This window comes from Topomyia yanbarensis, chromosome 3 (genome assembly GCF_030247195.1).
Source record: "Topomyia yanbarensis strain Yona2022 chromosome 3, ASM3024719v1, whole genome shotgun sequence".
Classification (NCBI taxonomy): domain Eukaryota; kingdom Metazoa; phylum Arthropoda; class Insecta; order Diptera; family Culicidae; genus Topomyia; species Topomyia yanbarensis.
The window spans coordinates 137,917,936-137,942,835 of NC_080672.1; the positions used below are offsets into that span (position 1 = coordinate 137,917,936).

Consider the following 24,900-nt stretch of genomic DNA (forward strand, 5'->3'; position numbering starts at 1 on the left):
ATTAGTGCAAATGTATAGCCAATATAGTGCAATGGCTTAATGTTATGGTTACTTGGGTGGGACCTGCTTCCATGTCGTAAGAGGCGACTAACAACATGCTAGGAGTTCCTAGGTATTGCTCCGTACCGAAGACTTAAGCTGAATGGATCTTAAAGTTTCGCATCATAGCCTTTAACCTTTTCTGATTCGCTATTCTAGATTGTACGCTAAGTAACAGCATATACCGGCTCCCCGACTCCAAGGTATAACTTTTAGAGCTTTGGTTTTAAAACTGGATTTAAAGAACAAACTTTTATGCAGAAAATTTATTGAATTGGCCTAAGATGAAGCTGTCGAATTGCACCAAGAGTTTTTTGTGCGGCAAGTGAACCAGTAAACCAGTTTTTTTATGAAGTCTAGAACCGTTTACCGACAAATCTACATTAAAAAAACCTCTAAAAGTGACTTCTTGAGGTCTCACGAAGGTCGGACACTAGTTTTGTACTCTATTAATGTGGAATGTGAGCAGCGTAGCTGGAACTAAGTTCTCAAACATCACAAACATTACGTAGCCGGGAGGATAACTAAACATAATTACCAAACACATAATTTGCCCAAAACCGATCCTTTTTTGTCCGGTTATGTAAATACACAAATAACCTTCCGGCATCAGAGAGGATTTTGTTAAATGAATTTTAAACTAATAGGTTGTCGAAACAAAATGTGTTCCAGGTTAATATTATAGTCGCGTCGATGACGTATTTGAAATACACACCAAATATAATGAATTTTAAACGATATGTAAATCAATACGCATGTAAACATACATAGCTTGAATAAAAAATTTGATTGAAAATTTAGTTGAATTTGATGCACTCAATGGGAGCATCAAAAAGCATATCGATCGTGAACCGACAAATGGGCGAAACTAACAAATGTACACAAACAGAGATTTGATTAATATCTGAAAGAGGAGTAAAAATACTTTATAAAAAATATAAAAACTCATTTATAAATATTTCACACTTCATGAAAATCAATAAAAAACAAAACGGCGAATCCGACTTTCGACTGTAAACAAAAAGCCAGGCGGGTTACGCCTCTGCATTTCTAAGGTAGTGTATACAGGCGAAATTGACAGCATCATTGTTTACAAGGTCCGTAAACAGAATCGCCCTAAAGAAAAACCAAGTGCTTGTTACGCCCAGGGGGAATAACCAATTTTCCCCTCCAGCGAGCACGGCGAAAGCCACATTTGATTTTTGATTTTTGGCGACACTGCAGGGCGAAATTGAGAGTCGTCAAAACAAGAGGGCGACTCAAAAATGGCCTAATCAACATTTCATAACAACACTCGGCGAAATAATCTGTTTTCAATTTTATCAACGAAAACGTTATTATATAAAACATTTTAGTTATGCTTCCGAAAACTAGTATTGTTTCAAAGTGTTTCAATACATTTGAAGGCGCAGTATGCAAACACTGTTAAAATACGATTTAATTTTCTGAACCGAATTTTCAAAGCTATTTTTCTCGATTCGATATCATTGCGACTTCGGCCTTTTGGTCGATTCATGATCGATATGATTTTACAATTTCGACGTGTGATATTACATGTCACTTATTTTACAGCAATATTGAAGTAAAATTACATTAAAGTGCATTGGTATCCCGTTTAATGAAGCTGTAATTTTCTGTCAACGTGTAAAATTAAATTAAAGTTCGTTGAAGAAAGCACGACAAGTTGTGTGTATTTGTGGAGAAACTTAATTTTACATTTTTATTCATTCTCCAAATATGTGCATGGAAATAAATTTAAAATTACAAAATATTTTTTGCAGTGTAGTAATAGGTTAATGCGTGAATTAAACGTAAAATGCATTATTGTGGTACAAGTAACCACATAGGTATTTGTTGGAATCAACCTGTCCAAGTTGTAATATCCTCACAAAAAAGCTTTTAACATAAGATGAAAACTTTTCAATGAATGGATCCACTTCTGAAATTTCCGTTTGTTTACATTTGGATCATGCGCTCTTCTCCGCAACTACATAGACAACATACTGAAAGCAAACTGTTCTAGGCTAGCATTTCACAGTCATTTTTATTGTCTCTGTAGTCGGTACGGTACGACCTTTTCCCAGCATAGAAAAACTTCTGCCATACCATCACCCCCACCCCATAACCGCCCTCCACCCAACCAATGATAACTAGGTGAAACATCGACGCAAATGCAGAAAAAATCCGTCCCTCTTGTTTACACTTCACATCCTTGTAGGTGCATGCCAACCGGAGGATGATCTCTCACTCCGTATCCTCTGATTCTGGAATCGATTCTCGTCAAATGCGCGCCGCGGCGTCCATCAACCGTGCATTGAAAGCGTCTGAGAGCGCCACAAGAGAACGTGATTGGTGCGAGTGAGAATTGGAGAGGACCTCTGCTCGTTTTATCATTTTTCCCTTTTCTCCGCTTATTGTCGCCCAGAACCTTCGTCGCCCTGCCTGGCGGAAGGAAGATGAGCGCAATAACAAAAAACCGGTTTTTGCACAACCTCACTTACCGGGATGGAGGAAACAGGCAGGCTTCTGCTGCCTTCCGTTGATCGCAAGAACGCAATGCCCCTGGCTGAGGCTGGCTGTGTAGCAAGTGAACAAATCGGAGCATTTCGCGATGAAACCTGTGTTGCCAAACACTTTGAGCGGTGTCTAGAGCAGAAGGTATAGCTGTCGTTGGAAAATGGCAAATATTTGGTGCGTATCCAGGTCTCGTGGTGCAGTGTTTTGTACTTCTTTTTTATTTTTTATTGATTTATTACGCATATTCAATTATTCTACCTGATCCTACGATTTCAAAAGCATGAATTAAATGGGATCTGATTAAACTCGGTTACTCTTTAAATCTCGAGTACTTTTTCAAATGGACGTAAGTAACAATGAGAGATTCTCTTTGAGGTCTTTCTCTTCTGTTCATTACTCGGCCATTTCAACATTTACTACTCTACTCTTTGCATAATATTGTAGTAAAAACCGTCGGCTTTCGATATGTACTGGAAAATTAGTACAAAGTGTTGTAATGACGTCGTAATAAACGAAAGAGAAAGTAAACAAAGAGAGGCTCTCAATGTTACTTACGTCCATTTGAAAAAGTACTCGAGAAATGTTTAAACATCAATTAGTTTACCACTTTAGTCAGATAAACCTAATCATTTGAGTTGAAACTGACAAATGTCGCGTTGAAATAGAATTAAAATAAATAACATTTGTTTACATAATTTTTACTGTTCTCTGCACTTGTATAGAAAGCGCCAGGGTACACCCAAAGTGTATGATATGTTGAATGTCGTTTGTTTCTGTCAATTGAAATTGGCTGAAGCTGTTTTTAAATGAAAATGGTTCAGAGCGATTGGAAAAGATCGATTAGGCATTCAATGAGACGTTTGACAATGCAAAAATTTTGTTTGGCTCTGCTTCTGCGACCAGAAAAAATCCTTCCGACAAACAGCTTTCGCGTGATTTTTGAAAACAACTCCAAATGAGTGCCTCTCTTTGTTTCCTTTCTCTTTCGTTAATTACACGTTCGATTTTACGTTACCTCTAAAACTCTACAGAATCTACTTGCCAACAATATTATCTTTCGATGTGTACTGTGAAATTATTGGTAAGTTGCGTTATATGACCATAGTAATCGAATAAGAAAGTAAACTAAGAGAGGTTCTCATTTGTTTTCAAAAATCACGCGAGAACTTTGGTTGATCCTTTGGTTATCCTATCCTATTCCTGATGTTGGATCGAAACGACGATTTTGTCGGATGTCGAGCCCACCCAAGAAACAGCGAGAGAAATAAACAAGAAATAATAAGCTAATTAACTGCTTAATTTATGCATCAAATCTATCAATCAAATCTGTGGCAGTCATTTACGCGATGTTGGAGTTTTGTCCATCACCGGTTATCAAATCAAAGTATAAACAAAACACTCTTGGGCAAAATTTGAGTGAAATTGGACAATGTTAATACGTAATTTGTACCATATCAACACTTGCTCCGAAGCGATCGAAGTACAGTAGTTACAGCCGTGTGGTATCCGGTGGTGGCTGAAATCTCTTGCAGTGTTTCAGCAAAGAATTCACCCACTGGGTTTCTGTTCCCCATGTCGTAAGAGGCGACTAACAACAGCTGTGCCGTCAAATGGTGAGATAACATCGTACTCACAAGTTTCCTATCTCATGCCTCCAAGAGAGTCAATCGATGACATTTGGTCATTAGACTGACGTCAGCTGGGTGCTGCTGTAGCATTGGAATGAGAGGGTGCCAACGGGCGGGCCTCAATACCCGAACCGTAAAATTTATGCCCCAATCCATGATGATGAATGGCGGGGGCATCAACACTTCGAACCCTAACCCTACGTGTAACTAGGACTGGGATCCGAAGTGTTGACAAATACCAAGCCGCGCACGGAGCCTTTGGGGCACTAAGGCGCACCCACAGTATTTTTGCCCTTACCCTATCAAGTGGGGCTCTGACAGGGTTGACTTTCTTTCTCTAGCTATTCGTGGGAACAAAACGGAAAACACTAAGAACACTGTAAACATGAGTTTGGAGTAGAATGCGGCGATGGAGGTCGAAGAGGAAAAGGTGCGCAGAAAGCAAACTTGGCGAGCTGCTGAATAGTGGCTCATTGGAGGATGATGTTTCCTGCACTTCGTCCATTCTCAATTCTCCAAATAGAGACGAGGATCGGACAGTGACCAGAGAGGACACAGACCAGTCCTGCGGATCAACTGGGGGTCGGAGGGCTCTGAGAATAAAACAAGAGGAACAGGAAGAGCTCGCCACGGAGCAGCGAAGAAATGCTATGGGTGGCTGCTGAGAAACGGCCACAAACCCGCTGAAACGCTAGACTTGACAAAATCTATAGGGAAGGCACCATCCAAGTGACAGCGTTCGACGGACACGGCGTCGCCGAAGAATAATGGGTTCAGGAAGGAACCGCAATCGAAAAAGATCAAGGATCAGGATCCTAGATAGACACTAAATACTGGGCAGCGCCTAACCTTCAACGAAATGGCCAAGTCGTACTCGATAACCATCATTCCGGTTGGGTACCCTGTGAATACCCTCAGCCATGAACAGGTGAATGCTACTCGCTGCGCTGATCGGTAGCGTCATGTAGTGCACCTACAAACAAGGGTATCTCTAAATCGCCTGTGTGGACAAGGATGCAGCTAAGTGGCTACAGGATGCCACAGCTGCGATCAAGCAATGGGAAGGTGTTTCATTGGAAGTCGTTGAAGCGTCACAGATTCCAAAACAAGCACTTTACATCGCGTATTTTCCCGACAGCATCGAAAGGTCCGATGGGAGCATCCTCTACCTGGTGCAGAATCAGAACGACAATTTCTGCACAGAATGCTTGAGGGTCGTAAAGAGAGAACTACGATCCTCAAAACGGTAGAGCTCCTGTTGGCGGTAGATGAGGTTTCAGTGAAACTGATAAGCTCCCAACACAACCAGCTGAACTACGTATTCGGAAAGGCTAGAATGCGCCATTTGAAGGGGGCCCGGTCTTCGCCGAACGTGGAAGTTTTAAGCAAACATGGACTTTAAAGGTCCTGTGGGTGACCCAACACAGAGCACCTCACGACGGACTTTTGATTATAGCAAGCCAGCAGCAATAATAACGAGTGCATCGGTGGCAGCCCGTCTTGCGAGCTATACACAAAAGAACCAAACCGTATGCGGCTCACGAAGTGGAGAATCCTCAACTCACAAGATAGTATATTGTAACGACCAGCCAACTCCAAGAGCTGCAGTTTTGATGTTAGATGTGATGCTCATGCACATCACACAATATGGGGTAGCACGGATTTAAATACTAGAGGTGAGTACCTACTAGAATATATGTCGTCAAATGATGTCAATATATGTCACAAGGGAGTTGTACCTACATTTCTGTCCGCAGTTAGTAGCGAAGTATTAGACCTCACGTTATGCAGCCCTCAAATAACGGAAAAGATGGGGTTGGCACGTTTCTGTCGAACCTAGTCTTTCGGATCACAGACACATAATGTTCGCCATAGAAGCCAATAAACCACAGCGCAACAACACAGGGAAATAAGAAAAACAAGTTGATGTGTATTCCACTCACACCTGGAACAGCCAGAAAAGAACGGGGAGTAAGATCCAATCTCCGGCAAATCTGGATAATGCGACAAACGACCTACAAAAGAGGATCATACTCGCCTATAATGACAGTTGCCCTCTTGTAGCGAGGTCTGTATGTCGTGATGTTCCTTGGTTGAACAAAAATCTAGCGACACTTAGGAAGGAAGCCAGGCGCCTATTCAATAAAGCGAAGATTACTGGTAACTGGTCAAACTACAGGACCGCTCTCACCAAAAATAACAGTGAGTTGAGAAAGGCTTAAAAACTATCAATGCGTGAGTTTAGTGAAATGAACACCCACTTTCCTGGGTCGGTTGCGAAAGACGAGAATTCGACAGGTCAGGATTGTGATGGATCCTAACAGAAATTGGCCTGTCAGATTTTCACATCATCTCTGATTACATGAGCTATCAACACCTGCGAACCCTACAAATCCTCCTGCCCTGATAACATTCTTCCAATATTTCTACAAAAATTGGCAGACATGATTCTTCCGGATCTACTATACAACCAGTCTTATGCTTGGGCATACACCTATAAGCTAGAGAAAAGTTAGGGTAATATCTATTCCAAAAACAGATGAATAAAACTTGTTGCTACCGAAGGTATATAGAACTATTAGTTTGGCATCAACACTTCTAAAATTGATGGAAAAACTGCTGGACCACTATATACGAACAAAGCACTTATCGAAAGTTCCGCTGAATAAGTACCAGTTTGCATATCAAAAGGGCAAATCTACGGAATCAGCCCTACATACCTTAGAGACATTTATTGAGAAAACTCTTGATTTCAAGGAAATATCAATCGCTTTTCTTGAGGGTGCTTTTGATAATACGTCCTACATATCAATTCACAAGACCCTGGGAAAAAGAGAAGTGGAAAAATTGATAGGAGGCTGGTTTCTTGCAATGCTCAAGAGTCGAGAGATCACAGCAACGTTGGGAGACACGAAAGCAACTATAACACTTAAACCTTGTCTTGACTACAGTTCAAGATAAATAGAGGCTAAACCGAACTTCGATGTCTCATATGAGGTGGACATAGTGGATCGTCAGATATGTGATGTAGGGGATCCCATTCTATATCAAGGTACAATACCATTCTATACGGATGGTTCTGAAATGGGTGAGCTGACTTGCTTGGGAGTCTACGGACCAAAAAAGCGATATCAAAGTAGTAGGAGAGTAGCCTACATTTTGCCAGGTAGATGTATATGCACTTGCTCGGAGGTTTGTAGGAAACGAAACTACAGGAATGCAAAAATCGCAATCTTCTCGGACAGTCAAGTAGTACTGTTGGCATTAAGGTTGTCGAAATGTGAGTTCAAACTGGTTTGGGAGTGTATCACATCTTTACAACAACCGGTAACGCGGAATAAAGTATTGATATGCTGAGTACCTGGACACAAAGGAATCGATGGTTACGAAGTGGCCAACGACTTAGTCAGGCGTGGTAAATCAAAGATTTTTTGGTGGGACCAGAACCATTTCTGTGGATCTACCCATCAAATGGAACTTTCAGCTTGGGCCAGAGACCAACTACTAAACGTCTGGCTTAACGTAGCAGGCGCTCGGCAAGCCAAAAAATTCATACATCCAGATACAACGAGAGTCAAAAAGCTAATGGATCTAAAACGAAAATATTTACGTATAATCACAAGTTTATTTACGGGACATTGTCATGCTAAGTATCATCTGAACAAAATTGGCAAAAGTCAAGACATTTGTCGATTCTGTAACTACTAGCCCGAAAGCTCGGGACATAGTCTCTGCCATTGTGCAGTACCATTTCTTCAAAGGGAGCGATACTTCGGAAGGCATCTTATGACGCCTCACGAGGTATGGCATACCTGTCCCAAATGGATCCTCAGCTACATTAATAATGTACTACCCGGTTGGGACGACACATGTGGACAATAAAACAACTCGCTTCCTACTACATTGTATTCGTGCAGTTTGTAACATGTAGAGTAAACAGGGGCAGCCACAAAAGATAACCTGGTTTCCCTATTTTTCCCTTAACAAAAAAAAAAGAAAAACAAAAGTAGTTAAATTATATGGGAAATACATGTACTTCTCCATTTTAAATGAAAATTTGGGATTCACTTTTTTCATCGCTTTGGTAAAATTTTTAAGCTTTGTAAAGTTCGAGCACAAAATGCAAGGTTTCAAACGTATTTGTTTGTACTCCCAAAAAATAGTTCATTCTTTCAATATTTTTTCTAGCTTTTCATTATCTGCTGAAGCTCATATGCTCAAAGTTTTATAATTTTTTGAGCATTTTGAATAAAGTTATGAATTTTCAAATCGATCGTACCTAAAAATGCATGTATTTTTCAGATCTATTCAACTTCTATCGCAACAGGGCACTTTGTTAATAGAGTCCGATTTCGCTCAAACTTTTCACATTTCATTGATTTTATGATGGATGGCGATGGACAAAATACCAACTACGCAAAAATCTATTTCACTCAACATGAAAAACCAGCTTTATAGAGCTATAATTAATATCTTGGTTAACAACTCTGTCGAAGTCGGTAACTAGCTCAGAGTTAAAAAAAAGTTATAACGATTTTAAAACTTACGGTTCAATCTAAATGTAGAAATTTATTATATCTTCCAACCATGTCAGTGCACCACCGACATTGACATTTAAAACATAAATAAATCCATACTAAATTTTCAACAGGGCGAATAAGATTTGTAAACAAACTTATTTTGATGGTTTCTCTTAACCTTTATATATAAAAGTGAAAGTTTGTATGTATATGATTTATAGACTCCCAAACAGCTTAACCGATTTACGTAAAAATTTACACACAGTAGGCATTTGTTATGGAGCGTGTTTGTGTGCTATTGGTTGGGGATTATCTGCCCGCCAGATGGCGCTACGGAACAAATTGTGTTTTCTTCCTGTTTCGTTGAAAATCGCAGCAGCGCGCGATGGGTATTAGCTAGTTTACTATAATTTCAAAGCAGAAAACAATTGAAATTACTTCTACGAAGGGTAAAAATTTACATAAACGCATATTTTACATGAAATTCCACTCTGCAGCAGACTAGTGAGCGAATCAAGTTTGTTTACAAAAAACAATTTCACCCTTTTGACGAATTAATATTGAAATGAGAATATAGTTATCGCAGAGACTTGGTACTTTTGAATGACATGTTCAGAATGAATTGCTGAATAGCATAGACGTAGTTAGAAAATAAAAAGAAGAGGAGGGGGTCTGGTGTACTCCCCAGTCCCCTTTTAGATAGTTTAGTAACTTTAGAGTACATATTCAACGCAGGTTTGTACCGCCGAATTGAAAATTAATCTTACGTATTTGAGTGCTACTATTCACGGGCTCTGCTGTTATCTCATTTAAAATGGTACAACAATTTATAAGTTTTACATATTTTAAAACCCTAGCCTTTAGAGTCAAAAGTTAAAAGCCGTTTAGAGTCAAAAGTTAAAAAATGCATGTCCATAGATTCCTTGAAGTCTCGGAATTGTTTTTATTGACGTTTTCGTTTGATAATCTAGGAAAGAAACCAGGATATTTACTTTAAACAAACGTTTATGATGAAAGTGAGTTAGGTTCACGTAAAACAGCGGTGATGTTAGAAAAACTGAAATATACTTCAGGTTAGAACCCAAGACGATTTTCAGAACTGGGTTAGTTACAGCCTCAAGCGAAGCAAAACAAGTTTTTGGGTGTAAATCCTGAATGTTGTACATGTTACTTCCCACAGCAACGGTTGTAGTCACAGTTTATAAAGAACAGCTGCGCAAAGACTGAAGCAAATCTACCTATTGAACACTCAAAACGTCTACCTATCGGACACGAAGAATAATAATGCTCGAATGCGTGGGGAGTATCGTTATTATGTGATTATAATTATGAGAAAAAATTCAATGATGTAATATTAACATTTAAATAATGTTAATATTTCGCTTAATGACAATTATTAAAAAATACATGTTTACTGATATTCAAATTTGGCACTATTTCAAACACCGGAACAGCTCTGGGTAGTGTTAATAATCTTCCACCGACAGTGGAAATATGAAGGTATTTCTCAGAGTTAAAGTGCAGCTAAAATTTTGACAAATTTGTGTATTCATTCCACTTATACATATGTACCTGTTTCAAATTTATCTTACGCTGCAAATTCGACTGTTTTTTGTCACACCCCAATCAGACGGCAAGCGGCAAAAATCGATGCATTTCGTTCTTAGTTGCGGATCAGTTGAGAACCGGAAAAAGCTTATATTCTTTATACGATGTTATTTATCGTACTGATTTTTAAACACTTAATTTTAAATTTTTAAATGCACAAAGTTAACTTCTAACTGAAGCGTTCGGGTTTAGTCATTTGAAATTTAACCACAGATAACAGACGTTTGGGCTCGATTTGAATCGTGTGTAAATACCCGCTACTGAAATTCCGAATAAATCAGACGTCTGAAACACGTTTGGCAATCGTTTGTAGATGTCGCAGTGATCGATACAATGCAGTTAGAGTGCAGCTGTCAAACACGTGTAGCAAACAGTTGCGCAGATGGCAATAGTGAAACACGGATTTCCAACGTTTATCAATTTGAAAGTTTACACAGGTTTTTGAAGAAATTTTGTTCTAGCCTAAACGTCTGTTATCTGTGATTTAACTAAAAATAAAAGGTGGCCAAAATTTAAAAAAGACCAATGATTGGTCCAATGTTGCCAATCCTCTTTACGCAACTCTACTATTAAAAACTCTGGTTGTAGTATGATTCATATCCAAATATTATTTACGTTCAATCGCTCACTTTCACAAGGACGTAAGGATTCTTTGTCTTATACAAAACTATATAAAAAGGGGACTGGGGAGTACACAACTATACCAATTTTGACGTATATTCAGTAAACGCAGAAGGGAGTAAAATCAATATACTTCTTTATTGGGTAGTCCCACTTTCCCGACAAAGAGCCTACTTCTTAGTCTTAAAAGAATTGGGTGCGGTTACCGTGACCAAACGAAAGAACGACAGCAACGCACCTGGTGATGATATCCCAACTACAATCAAAAATGTCTTCAATTTTTACACACAACGCTGAAGTTGGACATCTATTTTCTGTGGTAAAAGTAAAAAGACTAATAAGTAGGGTAGACGAGCCCTTTTTCATCTCATTAGTCAGGATGTCACACTATCTCAATTGTAACTCGGCTTATAGTGATCGGATTGAGCTTAAATAGGTATCAGCATGCTTGCTTCGTTCTTAAGAAGCAGTAACATCAAAAATCTGGTTTGGAAAATGTAAAATACTCGCGTTTGAGCGAAGTGAAAAGTCGAGTACAACGCTCCCGTATTCATCCTACCATTTGACCTACACGGTAAAAAAACTACTCATTTTATGTATTTAAATTGCCCATTTTCGGAAGTTATTCGAGCTGTCAAAAAATGGGTATTTTTTGTTTCTAACAATGAGTACTTTTTATCCATTTCACAACTACTCGATGAGGTAATGTCAATGGGTATATTGATCTTAATAATGGGTGAAAAATCCTTAAGCATTATTTCAAGCGAGTTAACCTGCAAACTAAGGAACCTGCAAATTATCGCCCTGCCTCGGAGTCCGTGGCGGAAACGGAACATTTCGGCAATGCTCCGAAAACAACGTCTGTTTAGACTACTGAGGATGTTGAAAATATGCGCCAGTTAGGCATTTTTAGAACAGCCAAAAGATCCAGCCATCAAAAATATAACCAGTTGGCGGTTTTATTTTGTTAAGTATTATTAGAATAGGATTTCTATCTAGATTCCTATACTTTTATAAGGAAACAATAATGTGAAATGAATGTTATTTTATGTCTTTTTTAATTCATAATTTTTATTGACAATATTTTTCATTCTGGCGCGAATTTCATGAACGGGTATTTTTTACGCATTTTTTTTGTAACAGTTCTGCGAAAATTAATGGGTGAAACATACCCAGGTTGACGTACAAGGTCTGTACTCATTTATGGGTACAAACGCTTTACCCATTTAATGGGTTATTCCACTTTTATTGAAAATGAGTAGTTTTCTACGCATTAATGGGTACTTGATTTTATCAGTGTAATGCGTTGAATAGAGAGAGAGCAAACACTGCTCTAACTAATGTATACAAATAGAGGGACGAATACAGGAGCTAAGATGAATTAGGAATTAGGGCACAGTAACTATTTTTCTCGACACTTTTTTGCTATTCGCCGATATTTCCAAAGCATACTTTTAGGCTATCAATGAGTCTACTGATGGTCAGATATCCGAGATTTCCAAAATATAAACCGCATGCGAATTCCAGCATAATTTTTAATCAAATCCCTATCGCCACTAAAAATCTCCGAGACACAAGTGGAGTGCGTAGTACTATAAATGGTCTCTGGCAAAGTGTCGAATTAACATTTTTTTTCATAGGGAAGCAAGGTTAATCCGGCACTTAATACTGCCCGTTGTTGCGAACTTCATTCGGGCCTGGCCGACCCAGATACAGATTGATCCATAAACAACTTGTAATTACCAGGAATTGTACATTGAAGAATGATTTGGCAATCCCACGCATTATCATCTCTGTAATTTGGCAATCCATGAGACGTTTCTGATCAGCTGATTATTTCTTGTTTATTTCTTCTGACGTTACTCCGAGGGGTGCGACGCCCAACAATATCGTTGATTCGATCCAACATCAAACGAATCGGACTAACGAAAGATATTTGTCGGACGAATTTTTCTGTTCGCAGGAGTAGACTTGTTGACAGAACCCACCGCTGAATTGTCAAATTTCAATTTCGAAGTCACAGAAACGTAAGCTCAAGCTTTATGAAATCACTAGTAAGGCAGGTTTGCGTAGTAAGTGAATTTTGTGTAGGTAAGTAAACTGCCCATAATCGCAATCTATGTCGGACTGACTTGCGATTATAGGCAGTAAATAACACTCATAAACTTGTACTTTGCGAAAAGTAAACTTTATGACATGATACTACTTCTGTTCGTCGTAGATTCTGATGATTATCTGATGAATTCATATAATTCAAAGTCTCAAGACAAGCTTAATGAAACGGGTTCCCAATGTTTTGCTTATGCTGGACTGTTTATGATTGTCAAATTACTTTAATATTAAAATCCAAGTACAGTGAAATTTGGCGATTTCCCGAAGCGAATCCAGTGTACTTGCGCCTTCACTCATCTCCAACTGTACATACTATAAAAATCTGTTCTCAATTACAGGATTAAGTCGTCGTGGAGTGAATGCTGGACCGCCCTTGAGCTTGCCATCTACACTGGAGGACTCTACGAATAATTGGAAAGGTACACCTACGGGACCCGCCGATCCATCTCAGCAACCCGGTGGACCCGGAGGAGCTGGTGGCCCAGGAGGTGGTGGACCGGGTGGTGGTCCTGGTGGTGGCGGGGTCAACAGCTTTGGTGGTCCTGGAGGAGGAAACTTCGGCGGGCCCGTGTTTCCTGCCGCCGGCCAGGGTTCTCCTGCGGGAGGATCCGGTGCCAATAGTTATCAGAATGTCCCTCCTGGAACTGGCTCAAATACCCCGCAGTATACGGCGTCGCCGGCTCCTTCCGGATCCAGTACACCTGGTCCCGGTCCGCCACAAAACGTAGGCTCCGGATTCCCACCACCAAACGCCGGTGCAGGCGGTCCTGCTCCATATAATGGTCCCGGAGGCCCTGTCGGTGGTGGTCCATTTGGCTCACCGTCCGCTAATGGTCCGCAGTTTGGCCGACCCGGTAGTTCAGGTTCGGCTTTTGGAAGCGGGCCACACTTTACGTCGCCTGGCGGCCCAGGCAGCTTTGGTGGCCCTCAGTTCGGTCTACCTCCCGGGTCACCTTTCGGTCATGGACCGAACGGTCCGAACATGGGCGGCCCAATGAATCAAGGACACATGATGAGTGGTCCGCAGCCGGTTGATCGAATGGATCAGAGGTAGGGCTTTGTAATGCTAACTCGCATTTGAAGCGATCGACTTATTCCGAATATAATTCCAGTCAATTGAACGTTCCCAGAAGGCATGCATACTTTGGACAACCTGACTATAGAATATATGAATTAAATAAGCGATTACAGCAAAGAACTGAAGTGAGTTTTCGGAAAAGGTTCCAGTTTGCATTTGGTGTTAATAATTTTTCGTTGTTTGCAGGAAAGTGATAACATTTGGTGGGATTCGTTTGCGAACGAATTCTTCGAAGATGATGCAACCCTAACACTAACCTTTTGCTTGGAAGATGGACCAAAAAGATATAGTAAGCAGTTTTGGCTAACTAGCTCGAAAATGTCATGAGAATAACTCGTTCTGTTTCCTCATTTGCAGCTATAGGACGCACACTAATCCCTCGTTATTTTCGAAGTATCTTCGAAGGCGGTGTAACGGAACTGTACTTTAACCTGAGACACTCGAAAGAGTCGTTTCACAATACCTCCATTACGCTTGACTGCGACCAGTGCACGATGGAGACGCTGCATGGGAAACCCATGTACACCAAGGTAAGCTGGAAACATAGCAGTTTATGATCTGCTGAGGATAATTCTTTTTTGACGTTGGACTAAGTCTGTTTTCGATGTGTACTTTACAAATTTAACAAAAATGGTTTGTAACGAAAAGTTGTTAAGTTTCATTTTTCGATAAATTTTCCAAATTTTTACAAGTACTTCTCAGAAATGCTTCTAAGAATAGATTCTAGTACATGAAACTATTATTTTATTATTATGGCATACATTCTCCTATAGAAGTTTGCGCTTCCCTAGTCTGGTACAACAGATTTAGGTACCATGGGCCGATTTTTTCAACGATGTATGTATAAATGTATAAGTCTTAATTTTATACAAAAGATCCATTGTCTTCAAAATTGTAAAGCAAAATAACTTTTGCTTTGAGCACTTTACACCAGAGGCCTTCTTTAAGAAGCTAAATAGACTTAGTCTAGGATTCGTATAATGAATACTGTCGATTAGTCGTCTCCCTATCCCGAATAATAAATTGGGAAGTGGAAAAATAATAAAAAAAAGTCTCGCAGAATTAATTATTTAACTGATGAACCAACCTTTCGATTGCAGGTATTCACCGAGGGCCGACTAATACTGGAGTTCACCTTCGATGACCTGATGCGGATAAAGTCGTGGCACTTTGCTGTACGGGCGCATCGGGAGCTGATACCACGCTCGGTAGTCGCAATGCACACCCAGCAACCGGATCCGTCCATGCTGGAACAGCTGACGAAGAATATCACCAGACAAGGAATTACCAACTCGACACTGAATTATCTGCGCGTGAGTGGTGATGTTTTATAAAACACTACCGAATGGAGCAGCATGCTGCTCCTGTGTACCGGCATCCTCACGCGGGACGTGAACCGTTCACTGCGTAACTCAGTCTCGTGTTTGGATAAACCGGCGTTTTTCTAGGCAAGATTTCAATAAAGTTATTGTTTTCTTTCTTTACAGCTATGTGTGATATTAGAACCGATGCAGGAATTAATGTCCAGACATAAAGCATACTCACTTAGTCCGCGGGATTGCCTGAAGACGACACTGTTCCAGAAGTGGCAACGAATGGTAGCACCACCCGGTAAGCGAGTACCCGCATAATTCAAATCCGTGCTTAAGCCATATCTGAAATCGTTTATCTTCCAAAACGTTCAACGTTGCAGCGAAAGTGTTCAAAATATTATTAATAGACTCGTATCACTGACTGCTAGTTGGTATATGCTATGTTACTAATGAAAAATTTTTCGAATGCTTCTCGTTATTTCGACGAATTTGTATTTATTGGAGGATTATTCTTAATGGAGACTGTGATAATTCGTTGTCCGTCGAAAGCATCGCTCTCGATGGTTCGTCAGATAATGGCCTATTTGCAATTGTCGCAGTGTATGGCAAATCCTTCAAATCCTGACTTGATAGTGGTAGTACCAGCAAGATTTTGACTAATAAGTTAAACTGACAGTTTTGACAACTACCTTGAAAAGTTTGGACCGGTCATTCGAACTACGCTTCGTAAATGATCCAACCTTACCAATCATTGGAAAGCGTATCGTAACTTTTCAATACTTACCAAGGTTCTACTGAGAACTACATGGGAAATCAGTTCGCGTTTACGTTGTTGGAGGTTTGAATTACAAGTGTCCGATATGTCTATTGAGTACCGGAAAGGCAAGGACAATGTTGTGACGGATGCGTTATCTCGGACCGTAGCAGCCGTTTCCACTTTATCCTCTATGTTCTATGTTATCTCTAGGATAACGGTCATTGGGCATATTTCCTACGCTTGTCCGGACATGCCGAAGACTCAAGCGATTCGCATTTAATACATCCTGTGGCAGAAGACAAAGGGTTAACATTCTTCCCTTGTTTCCTTGCCCTTCCTTGAGTACTATGGGCTTTAATATTAAAAATATTTTACACTTTTCAGTCCCTTGCTAATTGAATATAAAAAAGTAAAAAAGGCATAACGGACAACCTTCCTGTTTTAGGTAACATATTATCCTCATTTATGATGACCAGCAATCCGTTCCGCAGCTAAGTGAAATCCTTGTACCACTTGCTACGCTTCTGTAGTCCAGTAATATATTCTTTTGACCATCTTTGCGAAAAATGCTGCATCCGATTCTGCACCAACTGGTACCGTGACAAGCTATTCTCCTTCAAATCACCATACAGTGGCTCTGCTACCGCCGTCAACTCTCGTCCAACTAGGAAGTGTCCGGGACTCAGAGCTTCATAATCAAATGGACCATCCGTCAATTGCACAAGAGGCCGCTAATTTAGTATACCTTCTATCTGGATCAGCAATGTGTTCATCTCTTCATATGTCAAGTAGTTTTCGTTCAACGTTTTGTACAGGTGGGTCTTTATACATTTCCGTTGGACTCCCAAATTCCTCCATGATGAGGAACTTTGGGTGGATTGAAATTCCATTTGATTCCTCTCGGCTGGCAGAACTCGTTTACCTTGTCATTTAATATCTGAGACCGCAGTATCTTGAACAACTCCAATAGATTTCGATCTGCTCCTTGAAAGTTGCTTCCATTATCGGAGAATAACTCAGATGGGTTTCCGCGTCAACCAGCAAACCGATGAAGGGCCGCTAAAAATCCAGCCGACGTTAGCGAACTCACCAGCTCTAGATGAATGGATTTCGTCACCATATATACGAACAGACACACGTACACCTTTATCTTCGCCTTCATTCGTCCAACCTTTATGAAGATAGGTCTCGCATAGTCCATACCAGTTCTGACAAAGGGTTGAGCCGCAGTCACTCGGCAGGTCGGAAGGTCGTCCATATACATCTTTGGGATTGGTTCGAAAGCAACGTACGCATTTCTTCAGGACACGATGAATGGTTCGTTTTGCGTTTACAGGCCAGAACCTTTGTTCTACTACCGCGAGCAATCCGTTTAAATCAACATGAAGATGTTCTCGATGTAGAGCTTCGATCAAGATTTCAGTGAAGTGATTATTTTCCGGTAAAATCATTGGATGCTTTTGGTCTTCTGGTAGATCGGAATTTCGTATGCGACCGCCGACACGTAGCAGCCTTTCGTGCTCGCCATAAATTGGTTTTAATGTCGAATTTTTATTATAAACCTTGCGCTGTACAACAATCATCATTACTTTCTGCGCATCACAATGGTCTTTGAAGCCGAGATATCCCGTTCTGCGTTCAATTTGATTTTGTTTTGTTCGACAATTGTAAATAAAACGGATTATGTACGCGAAAATACGCTGTAACTTACGGTAACTACTGTGTTTCAGAATCAAATCAAACAAATCAAGCTGTGTCTTCGGTACTAACAAACCGATGATTTACAGAAGAGATGCTTCTCCAATCTCTTCAGACTCCGCCAAATCGATTACATCTTCATTGTCTGCAACGATTGAGAGAGCACTTGGACCAGACCACCATCCTTCACAGTGCATCAGGTTAGCTGGGAACACTCCACGAGTTACCAGATCTGCTGCATTGAAATATAACGCCATTTATCAGACGGATACAACTGTCGTATCTTCACAACACGATTTTGTACAAAAACAGGAGTACCTACCCGCATTTCTTTCAACCACTACAATACAATTTTCGAATCGGACCAAAGCACAACCTTTACGGTTTGTAACGCTAGGGTTTCGCGCACTTTTTTCCATAAGCTCAGCTAACAACAATGCAGCACACAATTCAAGTCTCGGAATCGTCATCTCAGCAGGCGTCGCATCTGCCCTGATATCCCGTTGCGTTTCCTTCATGGGAGCGATTCTCGACTTACCGCAAATCAGTCGAACTTTTGCCGTCCGGTCGAACGTTTGCGCTCCGCATTAATGTTTCTCAAATATATGAAACATTCGTAATCATCAGCAATCCGATGCATCAGTGAATCCGTGCAGCTCCATAGCAATAGTGTCGTCAATAGTTATCCGCCGGTTGATCTTAGAAGAATTCAAACTGCAAAGCTCGAAATCTGTTCCATGTGCGAAGTTGCTCTTGGGGAATTGGATCATTCCATCCTATATTCTGTTGCCATAGCTGCTGCACAAACAACTTGGTTACCATTATTGCTGGCGCCAGCAATCCCAAGTGTCTGGATGACACCATTGACTTCGCTGTCCTCGAAACTGAGTTGCTTCTCTTGGGCTTCAATGGGAATTCCCTCTAGTAAAGCATCGTCGTTCGCACACCATTTGTGGAGTTTGAATCCGCTTCTATCTAATAGTACGATCAAGTCATGCTGTAGTTGTTTCGCTTCTCTCAGTGTGACAGCACCAGCGAGTACGTCGTCAATATAGAAGTATTTCCTTTCAGTCAGGTTTGCAGCTGGAAAATTCTTCTGTTCATCTATGACCAGTTTAAGGACTGCTCGGGTCGCCAAATAAGGGGCGGTAGCTGTGGCGTAAGTCACCGTATTTATTTACAGCTTCCTGATTGGTTCATCTTTGCTCGCTCTCCACAGAATCCGCTGATATTTCCGTTGATTTTCGTCTATAATCACTTACCGGTACATTTTAGGTATGTCGGCAGTGAAAACAAATTTTCGCATGCGGAATCTCAATATTATATTGAATAGCAAATCTTGCACCAGTTGGTCCGACTTCCATGACATCGTTCAGAGACAAATCGGAGCTAGCCTTCGCCGAAGCGTCGAACACCATTTGCAACTTAGTGGTGGAGCTGCCTTGTATCATTAAGGACCATTCATAAATTACGTAACGCAAAAATTGCCCAAGATTGACTCGCCACAAATCGCCGCTTCGCTTGTTCCCGGGATTCTCGGAGATCTTCAACGGTTTCTCGAAACGGGAGCTTTACTATGTAGCAGCCATCCTTGGTTCGACTATAAGTTTCTATTCTCTGCGACCTGCACTACAGGTTGTGACTGCTGTGTGGAATCAGTTGCAGTGGATTTCTTCTCCTCCGGATGCAGCAACACATGGTGTCTTTTCATGCATGTCGGGCACGCTTTGGTGTTCTTACAGATTGTCGTTCGGTGTCCTCGTTGCAAACAACCGAAGCATAATCCCAGCTGCTTTGCCTTGGTGTATCTCTCTTCAACATTCAACTTTTTGAAAATTCCACATGCTTCGATCGGGTGACCAGTTCCACACAGCGGGCATCCATCATGCGCCTTCTGAACTGTCACGGTGTGCGTTTTAGTATTAACAGAAGAAGAAGTCTGGGTTCTAAGGGTTAAAGCTTTGCCTTTCGAAATTGCGATGTTCTGTTCACATCGCTCCAAGACATGAGAGCGTGTATGTAGAAAAGTGATAGTGTCCTTGAACACAGGTAGTTTTCCATATTTACAGGATGCCTCCCAGCTTCTTCGTGTGCTTGAATCGAATTTAACGCCAGTAACATGATTAGAATGGCCTCAGCCATCTTGTCCATTTTAAGTTTATGAAACTCAAGTGACTCAACATGCTTCGTGCAATCGTCGATCAACGTTCGCAACTCATACGATGACTCACTGAACATTGGTTTCAAGTTCAGCAACTTCGTTACGTGACTGTGAATAACCATTGGCATGTTTTCGTAGCGATCTATTAAAATCCTCCTTCGTAATTGTTGTTAGTCAATGTCTGTTCATCGATTGCCCCTTTAGCATCTCCATATCAGCCATCTTTGCTTCTTTTTGCCGATTCACTGCCTCAATTTTTTGCTCACGCACACTAAGAGGCACACTGTATGGTACTATGATATGGTATAGAGATGGTCGGGTTCGGGTTTTTGGACCCGAAACCCGGACCCGACCCGAACCCGACGGGTTTCGGGTCGGGTTCGGTTTCTGTAAATTTAAGCTTCTCGGGTTCGGGTTGAGTTCCGGGTTTTCAAATTTGAAATTCTCGGGTTCGGGTCGGGTCCGGGTTTATGAAATTTTGGACTTTCGGGCTCGGGTCGGGTTCTTAGAAATTATCGAGGTCGGGTCGGGTTCGGGTTTTGAACGAAACAACCCATCCATTTCATACTGGAATCAACACAGCGGGGAAAAAAGGCCAGCAGGAAAAACGATCGCTGCGCCACCTACATGTCAAAAATTGCACTACAAAGCCACGCTTTTTCCCGCTAACTTCACACATTCTAGCAGGAAAAAGTAATATATGCTCCGCCTTTTCCCGCTAACTTCACACATTCTAGCAGGAAAAAGTAATATATGCACCGCCTTTTCCCGCTAACTTCACACATTCTAGCAGGAAAAAATTATATATGCCCCACCTTTTCCTGCTAACTTCACAATTTCTAGCAGGAAAAAAAGATATGCCCCGCCTTTTTCTGCTAACTTCACACAATCTAGGAAGGAAACAAACATAAGGGCCCACCTTTTCCTGCTAACTTGGCAGGAAAATTGTAAATATGAGCTCGCAAGTGTTTCTGCCAACTTTATATTGCAGTAGAAAGACTTAATATTCGCGTTGCCTTTTCCTGTTGACTTCATATTTTCCTTTTTCAGGAAATTAAAATATTGATTAAGTAACAATAGACAAAATTCGATCAATTAATTGACGCCTCAACATTTATTAAGCATTACGACCGATGATTTCTCAAAAGTTTGTGAATTCCCCCGGTTGATTTTATTGATATTAACAATCCCTAACATATTCGTTTGCAATGGGAATGTAATGCAAAATAAGCCGCTTAATGTTTATGAAAGAAATCAAGTATTCCTTTTATGCAGAATGAAATAATAAGAAAGAAAGCAACGAAGGCAACCTGATAAATCATCGGATCTCTAATCAGTATATATCATAAAATGTTGGCGTTTTATTCCTGCTAAGCAGTTCGTGAATGATATTTATAATGGACCGACCATTTAACACTAAGCAGTTAGTTTCATGACATATATACATTTCCTTCATGTGCGGGCAAGTATGTTCATAAACAGATTAATAAGAGAAACTACTTCCTTTCTCATTAAGTATGCATGTCATCAAAAAATTGAATACAGATTTACTCAAAGATTATAATTATATTTTGTTTCAAAATTTAAATTATTATTTAATAATACAATTTTTTGTAATCGAATACCTAATCTAAAAACATTTTATTTTACAACTCACATGCTTCATTATTTCCTGTTGGTTCAAGCAACTATATCAGTATATCGGGGTCTTTAATAATTGAATGCATTTTATCGGCAATCATTGGATGAAGCGTCATATTGATTCATTTGATCCTAAATCTTTCAAACATCTATGTGAGGTTTCGTTCTGCAATTCTAGTAACAACGTTTTCTTTTTGGCAGTAACGAGATGGACAGATAGAGACAGAAATCAAAATATGTGAGAGATTTTGATGAACAATTCCAGCTATTCATCAATGATGGACATTTCAAGACGCCGATTAATATCATTGGCAACCTCTCATACCTACAACTGATTTCCAACGCGTCCAAAGTTTCTTGGTTGTTCAAAGTTTCCCCCACTTCTTCCGTTACTCCTTACATTATAAACATTTTATTGGCACCAGTCGCTCGACGCGTCCTGAAAGGCAATTCACTGAAGATTAACATAGCGACGTTACGCCAGAGCTTAGCTCAAACACAATGGCAGGAACAGCGAAATTAACCGTTACAGCTCGGTGTTTACCAGAATCCAACTAGGAAAGAACTCTCGGGTTCAGCTGGACAAAACCAGGTTCTCCGATTTTCTACCAAGATTCTCTTAGTACCACAATGAGAAGGATGCACCAGATAAAATAATTGAGTCAAAGTATCTTCCGATAAATCGCGATTCAGACTCATTCAGAGCTAGAGGACAGGTTGGCTAACTCATGTTCATTTTCACGACATGCTTCTTAGTATATTTTACTCTGTATTCTTCGGTTGGTTTATTTCGGACTGGGTAAATGACATACTTCGGAGCTCGGGCAATACTAAAATGGTGTTTTTCTGATTATTAACTAATCTATACGGAATCAATTTTCGTTCCATACTAACCTGTGTGAAATGCAAAATACACGGGTAGACTAAATCTTCCGGATTGACAGTACTTGAGATGCTCATCACACAGCTAGAATATTCTCCATCCGAACTATGCGAATTTCCCAGTACTTGGCAGCGAATACCTTGGTTCTCTATCATTTGTCGTTTGCCGATTGTGATGACGGAATGCAGAACCTGAAAGAATGTGTAAAAACTTGTTTTAATCCACTATTGATTTTCTCTGGTGATTATATGCTAGCAAAAAATCATTGCCCCAATATCACCGCCTGTGATCACGCACGGCATAATTACGATTTTTTTTACCAGGATTATGAAGTTAAGAAAATCAGGCCCGATAGAAAAGATGCAAATTCGGGGTTAATGGTATTATACATACATCATTATTGTAAGAAACTCCTTATGATGATGATTTAGTCAAATGATTTCGGGAGTGAGAGCGATCCAGCACACATGAAAAACAATCGAAATGCTAACGCTTTCAACTTCTCGCTGTTGTTGCAAGTTGTTGGCAGTTGAAAATCAATAGTTTTGAACATTTTCAATGCACAAGAGGGTCCGCCGGTGCACAGTGTTCCAAAGTGGCAAAATCGTGATTGAAATTGTTTTGACCATGAAAAAACGATTTTTGAGCTATAGTGTCTTCAGGAATGTTTATAAACTGTTTCCCATTTCAGAAAAAGTATTAGTTTGTCCCCCCCCCCCCCAAAAGCTGAGAAGCAAATTTTTGTTTGGTCGTTTAGGAAACTACAAAGGCAGCCCTACGTGGTTGGACGAATTATAGACGTAGGACTACATTACTTAAATGTGAAATATTTCATTTCTAAGCACATTTGGATTAATATTAAATCAAAAATATTTAGCCAGAAAATGAAATATTTCTAACAGATAAGGACGTAAATCTGTGCTAAAAATATATACAGTCGTGATTCGCTGGTTGGACATTTTTTAACTGGACCGCTTTTTAGTTGGACCTCCGCTAGCTGAACAATTGTCCAACTAAAATGCATCTGAATATCAGATTCTTATGTCAAATTTACTTTGACAATCAATCTGACAATTATTAGAGATGTGAATAGATGATGCAGTTACACTACTAACGTCTCCTTTGGAGAGTTTTTGACATCTGTCAGTCGGTTCAACTAACGAATCAAATTCGTTAGTTGGACAGAGGTGTGGTCCAACCAGCGAATCACGACTGTAATTTGCTAGCTTTTAAAAATAGCGTCGAAATAAATGCATGTTAGAAAAATTATTTTGTGCAATCCAAACGAAAATCAGGGATATCTAATAAGAATACTTATAAAAAGCATGGATAATCTGCAAGTTGCAGTTTGCGACGGTTTTTTGAGTGGCAGTGCATTCATTCATAAATAGGCCTTGTAGTATGTATTAGTGAAATCAAAGTAGGATAGGCTGAGTGGAAGTAAATCACGTGGAATCAATAGGGGTCCTTACACGCGCAATAAAAGTGTCATTACTAAGTAGTGTCATTACTGGAATTGTATGGGAATTCCGTCATTACTCACCTTACACGTTCATTAAAAGTGACATTACTGCTCAGTAATGACATTACTAGCGCCTCGTGTAAGGGGCCCTATAAGGGCCCCTTACACGTACAATAAAAGTGTCATTACTAAGTAATGACATTACTAAAATTGTATGAAAAATCCATCATTACTCACCTTACACGATCATTAAAAGTGACATTACTGCTCAGTAATGACATTACTAGCGCCTCGTGTACGGGGCCCTATAGGGTCCCTACACGCACAATTAAAGTGTCATTACTAAGTAATGTCATTACTAGAATTGTATGGAGATCCCATCATTACTCACCTTACACGATCATTAAAAGTGACATTACTGCTCAGTAATGACATTATTAGCGCCTCGTCTAAGGTGCGCTATTAGGGCCCCTTACACGCACAATAAAAGTGTCATTACTTAGTAATGTCATTGCTGGAATTGTATGGAAATTCCGTCATTACTCACCTTACACGATCATTAAAAGTGACATTACTGCTCAATAATGACATTACGAGCGCCTCGTGTAAGGGGCCTAATTAGGTATACACATTCGCCTCAAACATTGAACCCAAGGGAACGGTGTACAGTTGTACAATGCTCGAATCGAAAGGGGTCCTTACACGCGCAATAAAAGTGTCATTACTAAGTAGTGTCATTACTGGAATTGTATGGGAATTCTATCATTACTCGACTTACACGTTCATTAAAAGTGACATTACTGCTCAGTAATGGCATTACTAACGCCTCGTGTACGGGGCCCTTATGGGAATTCTGTCATTA

At 40.2% G+C, this 24,900-nt stretch overlaps 1 protein-coding gene across 10 annotated transcripts in view; it reads left to right on the forward strand.

The window, feature by feature from the left end:
• Positions 1-24,900, forward strand: part of LOC131694273 (LIM domain-binding protein 2) — a 57,018-nt gene that overhangs the window by 10,482 nt on the left and 21,636 nt on the right. For all 10 annotated transcript variants that reach the window (XM_058982854.1, XM_058982849.1, XM_058982847.1 and 7 more), the window contains exons 3-8: positions 13,384-14,095; positions 14,158-14,248; positions 14,310-14,412; positions 14,481-14,653; positions 15,224-15,436; positions 15,611-15,734. In XM_058982854.1, coding sequence (XP_058838837.1) covers positions 13,384-14,095; positions 14,158-14,248; positions 14,310-14,412; positions 14,481-14,653; positions 15,224-15,436; positions 15,611-15,734 — 1,416 coding nt within the window. The remainder of the gene's footprint in view (positions 1-13,383; positions 14,096-14,157; positions 14,249-14,309; positions 14,413-14,480; positions 14,654-15,223; positions 15,437-15,610; positions 15,735-24,900) is intronic.